The following is a 9,458-nucleotide window of genomic DNA, read 5'->3' as shown; positions in this document are numbered from 1 at the left end:
TTCCTCTTGTTCCATGAAAGTAAAAGAAGCCAAGTTCCTATCGAGTGAGGACTTCAGAAGCCAGGTATATCGGCATAATAGGCTTCAGTTAAGACCATCCCAGGGATCCGAAAGTCCTGGTTGCATAGGTTCAAGGCAAGATGAACCAAAGACCCAACCAGCTAAGTTTGCCATTGGTCCCTTAAGGGACATAGAGGAGGTCAAAGAGCATCATGACCGATCTTATGAGACACATACAAATACAAGCAGAAAGCCAAGTCACAGACCTGGAACAACTACAAAGGAAGACCAAGGAGGAAAGTGCAAAGGCAGACTTAGTGTTGAACATAAAGAAAACCAAAAGAATGACCACGGAGGAGGACTTTCCAAGTTCAACCCGGACAATGAAGAAGTAGAAATAGTCAAGTGAGAAGAAAACTAATAAGGAGAAGGGCAGCTAGGAAAGAACTAGGAAAGATCCTAAAATGCAAAGATATACAACTGAGCACAAATGTCACAATCATGTAAGCCATTGTATTCCATTTTGCCATGGATGGATGTAAGAGCTGGACTGTCAAGAGAGAAGATAGGCTGAAAATCAATGGATTTGAGATGATGTGGGGCTGGAGAAGAGGGCTGAGGATCCCATGGACAGCAGCCAAAAGGACAAACCAATGGGTCCAGGAGCAGATCAAGCCAGAAACCTCCCTGGAAGAAGCCAAGATGACCAAAGTGTCATACTTTGGCCACATCATGAGAAAGAAGGACTCATTGGAAAAGACACTGTTGCTGGGAAAGGTGGAGGGAAGGAGGAAGAGAGGAAGGCCACAGGACTCTTAAGGAGGTCACAATGGATTTTATGGGGTTGCAGGGATTAAGCAGAGCAGGGGAGGATGGGGGGGGGGGTCTTGGAGATGTCTCATCCATAGAGTCGCCATGGATCAAGATCAACTTGAGGGCAGTCAACAAGAACAACACAGAAACTAGGTTTGATTTCCTGATGGGGAGAAGCTTCATTTTAGAGGAAGACCATGGCAAACCTCCTTTGAATAAACCTTGCCAATAAAACCCCATGATAGGGTCACCAGAAGTCAGAAATGACTTGAAAGCACACATCAAAGTACAGTATGGTGCTTTAATGGTTCCAGTGTTCGTACTTTAATGGGCTCCTGTGTTTGCCAGACCTTGTCCAGTGTTTGGCTGGAGTTTGCAAAGGGATCAATCTTGCCTCTTCTGCCTTTGAAGTCTTGTCAGCGTCTGACTCTGCCTTAGATGAACTGCCATGGCGGATGTCACAGGGGCTCCTCCGCTTTGGTCCAAAGGCACTGACCATTCCCTGCAGCCCCTTGGCCAGTGGCTCTTATCATAAGCCAGGAAGGCCAGAGGTCTGTTGCACATGTGATGGCTCTCATTTCTCCAGCAAAGCTGCCCACATCATCTGGATGCCCAGTTTGGAAAGAACCCATTATTTTTGGACAAGCAGCCATCCGAGTTTCATCCACCAGAACTATATAAATCATAGCATCCAAGTCAGAACGGATACAGGCCATTTTCTCTGCAAAATGCCAGGCAAGCTCTTCCTGGGCGGCTGTGGCGCAGTCTGAGTTCTCTCATGGATGCCGTTGTACAAGGCCCTTCCCCTTCATCGTATGCCTCCAAGTCATTTCCGACTTACAGCGACCCTAAGGCAAACCTTTCACAGGGTTTTCTTGGCAAGTTTCTTCAGAGCGGGTTTGCCATGGCCATCCTCTGAGGCTGAGAGAGTGGGACTTCTTGCCCCCTCCCCAGTGGGTTTCCACGGCCGAGCTGGGGTTCGAACCCTGGTCTCCGCTCAAACCAGCTCCTCTGGATGGCTCTTTGCAGATGCCATGCTGGCAGGAAAGGATAATTTTTCAGGAGTCATCCGGAATCCATCTAGATCCACCAGCCTCTTTTTGCTAGTTTGTAATTGGTTGAAGCAAGAAATTCCTTGAGTGAAAAGTTGCAAAAGCATTAATGCAGTTTTCACTTTTGGGATTTCAGTGACAATGCGTTTCTGATATCAATTTATTTGCGCAGTTGCATGTGATGATGACTTGCGCAATTACTCACCATTTCCGCTTCATTTGCGGGATGCTTCAGTCTCTCTTTAATGCTGAAATTAGCCCCAGTCTGATAAAAAGATATGATTCTATGATCCTTTTTGGGGAGTCCAATTTTGAAAGGATCTCATATTGAGGAGGGAGGAAGCTTGTTTTCTGCTGCTCCAGAGAATAGGAGACAATGGAGCAACGGATGCAAGCTCCAGGGAAAGAGATTCCAGCTGAACATTAGGAAGAACTGAATGGGGACAACCTAAAGACAACCACCACATGCCACATCCTGGTTTGCCAAAATATGTCATGGGGCCATTGTTGCTTTGGCTGGAACCAAAACAGAGGACTGCTATGGCAAAAATCAATCTGTCTGTTCTGACATGTTATATTCCTGGCTGTTGCTCTTGGAAGGGGCTAAAATTTGATGCCACAGGGAACCCATGCTGGATTTCTAGAGACCAAGGAGCCCTTGTGACGCAGTGCTCAAATGCCGGTCCTGCAGCCACAAGGTTGTGAGTTCGATCCCAGGCAGGGCTCTAAGTTTGGCTCCATCCTTTTGTGGGTTGGGAAAATAACTGAAATAAAAAAGTTGGCAGCATGAGCTTTCCTAGGCTTCAGTCTACTTCCTCAGGTGCATTTAGATGCAACAACATGTAGAGAGATCTTGCAGATCTTGAGTTAAGTCTAAGAAAGCTCATACTGCCAATTTCGTTCTTTCAGTCAGTCTCAAAGGTGCTCCAAGATCTCTCTACATATTATTATTATTATTGTTGTTGTTGTTGTTGTTATAACTGTTATTATTGCATCTAAATGCATCTGAGGAAGAAGACTGAAGCCTAGGAAAGCTCATGTTGCCAACTTCTTTGTTTCAGTCAGTCACAAAGGTGCTGCAAGAACTCTCTACGTACTGATTCTACAGACTAACACGGCTATATCTTTGAATCTTGCCGCTGTGCAGTTGGTTTAAATCTGCTGCATGGTCACACAGGATACCTCTACTGCTTTCACACCATATTGTGCAAAGTGCATCCCATGTGCAATATAAGCAGAGGTGGGGAAAGTTACTTTGGTTGACTGCAGATCCCAGAATCCCCCCCAGGCAGGAAGAGAATTTTGGGAGTTGGAGTCCAAATAGTGTTAACATTTCTCAGCACTGTACAACTTCACGCAAGTTTATTTTTCTGTGCTTGGATCTGTATTCATACCATGTTTTAAAAAGAGGCCCAGAATTTTGGAAACACTTCCATCAACGCCCTCAGCTGCAAGAGGCTTTGCACAAAAGGCTACAAAAAGATTGCACAGAGACGCAATGAGAACACAACTAATTCTTCCACTTCAGGGGTGACACAGAGAAGGACTGGAAAAGTTACTTTGACAGGACCCAATCCCCAGGTGGCTCTGGGAGAGGAAAAGCGCTTCTCAGAGGTCATAAAAGTCAATGTGAGCCCCAGATTCAAAAGTGTCTGCGACAAGAAGGTCCAGGAGCTTCTGGGCGGAGACGTCGCAGTCGAGAAGTTCCCCGCGTTCCTTCATGTCCACAAACTTCTGCCTTAATTCCAGGTCCCCCGATTTGGCGCGCGCCTCTTTCTGCATGTCGGTGTCCAGGGGTCCTGGAGGAAAAACGTAAGAAAGAGTGGCCAATGACAGAAGCATAGAGTTGGAAGGGACCCCAAAGACCATCTAGTCTAACTTTTGTACCATGCAATGGCTATCAGTTCCTTTCTTCCAAGTGCTGGAAGCTCTAAAGCTGAGATCCAAACCGTCTGACACCTCCCCATACAAAGCTATGGAATTTTAAGACCTTTGGGGAGGGCTTTCTTATCAAAGGCACACTGAGAGGCAGGGCATGTTGCATTACTGACCACCAAGAAAACTTAGGTTATAGCAGGAACACGGACCAGTGTTTGGCACCGAAAGGACTTTTAGGTAGCCAGGAACAATACTCCATTCCAGAAACAAAGGTTGTTTCTTTGCATCAATAAAAGTCTAGTGTCTAGATCAAGAGAAGTAATAGCCCCACTCTATTCTGCTTTGGTCAGGCCCCACCTGGAATATTGGGTCCAGTTCTGGGCAAAACAATTCAAAAAGGACATTGAGAAACTGGAGCCATGAGTCCAAAGGAGGGAGACTAGAATGGTGAAGGGTCTGGAAACCATGAAGCCCTACGAGGAAGGACTCAGGGAATTGCTGGGGATGTTTAGTCTGGAGAAGAGAAGGTTAAGGGGTGATATAATAGCCCTGTTTAAATACTTGAAGGGATGTCATATTGAGGAGGGAGCAAGCTTGTTTTCTGCTGCTCCACAGAACAGGATATAAGAGCAATGGATGCAAGCTACAGGAAAAGAGATTCCAGCTCAACATTTGGAGGGACTTCCTCTGAGTAAGGGCTGTCCGACAGTGGATCATGGTCCCTTGCAAGGTGCTGGAGTCCCCTTCTTTGGAGCTTTTTAAAGAGAGGCTGGATGGCCATCTGTCAGGGATGCTTTGATTGATAGTTCCTGCATGGCAGGAGAAGGGGGTTGGACTGGGTGGCCCTTCTTGGGGTCTCTTCCAACTCTACGATAATATGACTCTATGATTCTCCAGTGTCTCTTCTCTAGGCTAAACACACCAAAAGGCTCCCAAAAAACTATGGATGCCAGCCATGAAAGCCTTCGAGGTGGAATCCCTTTTCCTGTATTTTGTATCCATTGTTCCGTGTCACATTTTCTGGAGCAGCAGAAAACAAGCTTGCTCCATCCTCTATACGACACTCCTTCATATATTCAAACAGGGCTATCATATCACTCCTTAACCGTGTCTTCTCCAACTAAACATCCCCAGCTCCCAAAGTCATTCCTCAGAGGGCTTCATGGTTTCCAGACCTAGAAGTTCCTCCTAATGTTGAGGTGGAATCTCTTTTCCTGCAGCTTGCATCCATTGCTCCATTGGGTCCTAGTCTCTGGAGCAGCAGAAAACAAGCTTGTTCCCTCCTCAGTATGACATCCCTTCAAGTATTTAAACAGGGCTCTCATATCACCTCTTAACCTTCTCTTCTCCAGGCTAAACATCCCCAGCAGTTCCCTAAGTCCTTCCTCATAGGGCTTCATGGTTTCCAGACCTTTCACCATTTTAGCTGCTCTCCTTTGGACACACTCCAGTTTCTCAATGTCCCTTTTAAATTCTGGTGCCCAGAACTGGACACAGCCTTATTCCAGTTGAAGTTTGACTAAAGCAGAATAGAGTGGCACTAACACTTCTCTTGATCTGGACACTAAACTCCTGTTGATGCAGCCCAGAACTGCCTTGGCCTTTTTGGCTGCTGCGTCACACTGTTGGCTCATGTTTAGCATGTGGTCTTCTAAGACCCCTGGATCTTTTTTTGCAGATTCTGCTGTCTGGACAGGTGAGGATGATGGGTGGGAGAGTGAGGAGGGAGGGAGGGAAAAGGCAGGCCAGAAAGCAGACCCAAACTCACCTGGCGCATAATTGAGCACCCTGACGTCCGGCTCTTCCGCGGCCAGAACCTTGAACATCATGTCCCGGGCGGCTTTGGCCGTGCAGTAGAGCGTCCAGCTCTTGAAAGGCTGCAAGGCACAGAGGGAGGAGATGTTGACCACCGTCCGGCGGAGTCCTGGCTGGGCAGGGAAGGCCTTGAGGAAGGAGGCGGTCAGGCACAGGGCAGAGGTGACGTTGAAGGCCAGGTATTCGTTGACCTCCTCCGGGTCAGTGAAGTCCAAGAAGGATTTGGACACGTCTCCAAGGGAGCCTGCAGGAAGCGGAGGAAAGAGAGCCCTTGGCTTACTTGCAGCCCCAGACAAAAGCTAAAAGGGGGGAACATTTAGACCGGCCCCAAAAGCAAAGCTGGCCGCCACACTGCAGAATTAATGCAGTTTAGCACCACTTTAACTGTCGTGGCTAAGCAGGATTTGATGTTATTCTAATTTGTCATCTGCCTTATTTTACTGAATGTGAACATATACTAATATATACACACTTCATTATTTTCGTAGAATGTATGCCATAGGTATCTATTTTAATTGATTCTATGTGAAGCGATGGGTAAATTCACAGCGCCATATAAATGAAGCTTAGTAATAAGAATAATCATGGCTCCATCCTGTGGAATCCTGGGATTTGTAGTTTGTTGGGGCCCCAGGAGATAAAGGCTGAACATCTCACACAACCCGAAACCTGCAGGATTCCATAGCAGTTAGCCATGGCAGTTAAAGCGGTGTCAAACCGCATCAGTTCTGCCGTGTAGATGGTGCCAAAGCATGCCTATAATAAAAAGCAACGTCATGTAAAGGCAGATGGTCAGTTCTGAGCCAGGATCAGTTATCCCCAGTACGATTATTATTGTTGTTGTTGTTGTTATTATTTCATATCCACCTCTCAAGATTGAGACTCAGCATTAAAGCGTCTTACAGCATTCAAGGAACAGTACAATAGGAATGCAGTGCCCTAAGCTCTTAGGTGTCTGATTTGGAGTCATCCTTTCCCCTTCAACTCAGGGATGGAAGTGGAAGGCAGGAGCCAGGGCTCCAGAAGGAACAGGGACCCTGAAGTCTCCCACTTGGAACCATGAAGGTCCAGGTTTCAACTGGGATGGACTGGGGCCAGGAAGAAGCCCATGAGATCTGCTTCACTTTCAGAGCCTTAAACCACTCAAGAGACAGAGATACGGAGAGGACCTCGGGTCCTCCTTTTCCAGGACCTGTCCTACATTTCAGCCTTCTGTCCAGGAAGACTCCCCAAATGCCCTCCATCTGGAGCATGACTAAGAAGCCTGGGTTAAGATGGGTGCTGTTAGCTTTTGTGGTGATGAGGAGATCTGGCCACTCGGTTCAATCTGCAGCTACTTGGCTTCTCAAACCAGGGCTTCTTGGGGCCCTTGGTCCCTTTGGCTGCCTGGACTCTCTCCCTCTGCCATCATCATCATCATCATCCCTGCCTGCCTCTGTTCGTAGCCCCCCTTTCCCCCCGGACTCGGGGCCTGAGAATGACCCATGGAACCCCAGCCAAGACGGGCCCAAGTTGCCTTTCGCCAAACCAAACCAAACGTTGGAAGCCTGGCTCTCAGACGAAGAGCAGAAGGAAGAGCCGCGGGCTCCTTAAGGCGCAGAGACCCCCAAGGCGCCGGGGCCGGCCCTGGCTAGTAGCCCTCGGCTGGCAGGGAGGGAGGGAGGCTGCTGACCGGCGTTGTTGAAGAGCAGCAGGCGGCCGAGGGGCTGCCCTGCTTCCTGGGCGGCGCGGAGCAGGGCTTCTTGGGCGGCTGCCGGGGAGGAGGCCAGGTCGGCCGGGAGGCAGCGGAGGCGGAGCTGGGGCCGGGCGGCCTGGATCTGCTCCCGGAGGGCCTCCAGCGCCGGCGCCGAGCGGCCGGTCAGCAGCAGCCAGGAGCCCGGCCCCAGCAGCCCCGACAGCGCCAGCGCCAGGCTCCGGCCAAGGCCCCGGGAGGCCCCCGACACCAGCGCCACGCAACCGGCCCCGGAGGAGCCCGACCACGACGCCTCCATCGCCGGCAGCAGCAGCAGGGCAAGAAAGAGCCGGGCTGCTGGCCGGAGGGAGGGGACTGTCCCCCGCGGACCTCCTCCCTCCCTCCCTCCCTCCCTCCTGCTCCGGAGCCAGCCCCAGCCCCGGCTCCGGAGGAGGGAGAGGAGCAGCAGGAGCAGCCAGGGGCAGCCGCCGGGAGGAGGGCCAAATAGCAGGTCTTGGTTCCTTCCATCCCTGGGGAGGAGCATCATAGGCCCCAAGAAGGGCCCTGCTCCAGCCCAAGGCCCTCCTCCTTCTGCCGCCCTGCAGGAACTCTCTCTCCCTCAAAGCATCGCCATTGAGAGATGGCCATCCGGCCTCCAAGGAAGGAGACTCCGCCACAATCTCCATTCAGGAAAGACTTTGTTCCTCTGTCCAACAGCCCTTACTTCTCCTAATGTCGAGGTGGAATCTCTTTCCCTGTAGATTGCATCCATTGCTCCATTGTGTCCTGTTCTCTGGAGCAGCAGAAAACAATCTTGCTCCCTCCTCAGTGTGACATCCCTTCAAGTGTTTAAACAGGGGCTTTCTTATCAACTCTTACCCTTCTTTTCTCCAGGCTAAACATCCCCAGCAGTTCCCTCAGCCTCTCCTCAGAGGGCTTCATGGTTTCAAGCCCTTTGGACGCATGGCTCCAGTTTCTCCGCATCCTCTTTGAATTGTGTTGCCCAGAACTGGACACAGGATTGTTCCAAGTGAGGCCTGACCAAGGCAGAATACAGAGGCACTATGACTTCCCTTGATCTACAGTAGATATGACTCCAACGTCACTGAAATCTCCTTTCTTTCAGTCCAAGTATCCCGCTGGGGAGTGTTGTTTTGTCCTTTGTAACCTGTTCAGGTCCACCTGTGGACCCCAAAGTGAGCAGAATTATAGGGGTGACTCTTAGCTTTGTTCAGACCAGAGGGAAAATGGGGGCCAGGGAATGGGGTGCCTGGGATATTTGTCCAAGCGTCCTCCTCCCATCCTTGTTTTGGTTGTGGGTCAGAGCCAGACTGAACAACCCCTGGATTGGCCTCCTTGTGCTTCAGTCCCTTCTTCCTCTTCCCCAGGAAGGACATGCCAAAGCCAGATTGGCCCTTGTTAGCATGGGAAGTGTTCTGTCCTCACAAATCATCCCACAACTTCCCAGCTGTCTCAGGAAGCATGCATAACCATCCCTTTCCCGAATCCAAAGTGCTCTGAGCCTAAATGGCACGAAGTGATGGACCAGAGCAATGGAATCCATTGTGGCTTAGTTGCTGAGGCAAATTCATCCTGGGTTCTGCATCTATTATGCTGACCATTCAGACTGGTTTGCCAGGATCATTAAACAGCCTTCGCAATGGCCCAGAAAAACAGCCTTTGTCCCTGTGTCACTGGAGAAGAAGCCGCCATCTCTTTCAAGGCCGCTGCTGCCTTGAATCCAGAACCCTGTCTCCAGGTCAGGGCAAAACAGTTCAAAAAGGAGGTGGACAAACTGGAGCCATGGCTCCAAAGGAGGGCCACCGAAATGGGGAAGGGGCTGGAAGCCATGGAGCCCTAGGAGGAGAGACTCAGGGAGATGCTGGGGATGTTTAACCTGGAGAAAAGAAGGTGATAGGAGAGCCCTGTTTAAATACTTGAAGGGATGTCATATTGAGGAAGGAGCAAGCTTGTTTTCTGCTGCTCCAGAGATTAGAACATGGAACAATGGATGCAAACTGCAGGAAAAGAGATTCCAGCTCAGCATTAGGAGGAACCTCCTGAGAAGTAAGGGCTGTTGGACAGAGGAACACACTCCTTCCTTGGAAATTGTGGTGGAGTCTCCTTCCTTGGAGGCTGTCTTTAAACAGCGGCTGGATGGCCATCTGCCAATGGGGTGCTTTAATGGAGAGTTCCTGCATGGCAGAAGAAGGGGCTTGGACTGGATC

At 49.9% G+C, this 9,458-nt stretch overlaps 1 protein-coding gene across 1 annotated transcript; it reads right to left on the bottom strand.

The window, feature by feature from the left end:
* Positions 1-3,205: 3,205 nt before the first annotated feature.
* Positions 3,206-7,615, bottom strand: SPR (sepiapterin reductase). The gene is made up of 3 exons (XM_042470655.1): positions 7,231-7,615; positions 5,512-5,802; positions 3,206-3,664 (listed from the first exon to the last, which is right to left on the bottom strand). The coding sequence occupies exons 1-3, from the start codon at positions 7,547-7,549 to the stop codon at positions 3,474-3,476; spliced, it is 801 nt and encodes a 266-aa protein (XP_042326589.1). The 5' UTR covers positions 7,550-7,615; the 3' UTR covers positions 3,206-3,473.
* Positions 7,616-9,458: the final 1,843 nt, after the last annotated feature.

The sequence above is a fragment of the Sceloporus undulatus genome, chromosome 5 (genome assembly GCF_019175285.1).
Source record: "Sceloporus undulatus isolate JIND9_A2432 ecotype Alabama chromosome 5, SceUnd_v1.1, whole genome shotgun sequence".
Taxonomy (NCBI): Eukaryota; Metazoa; Chordata; class Lepidosauria; order Squamata; family Phrynosomatidae; genus Sceloporus; species Sceloporus undulatus.
This window is presented reverse-complemented; position numbering and strand designations above follow the sequence as displayed.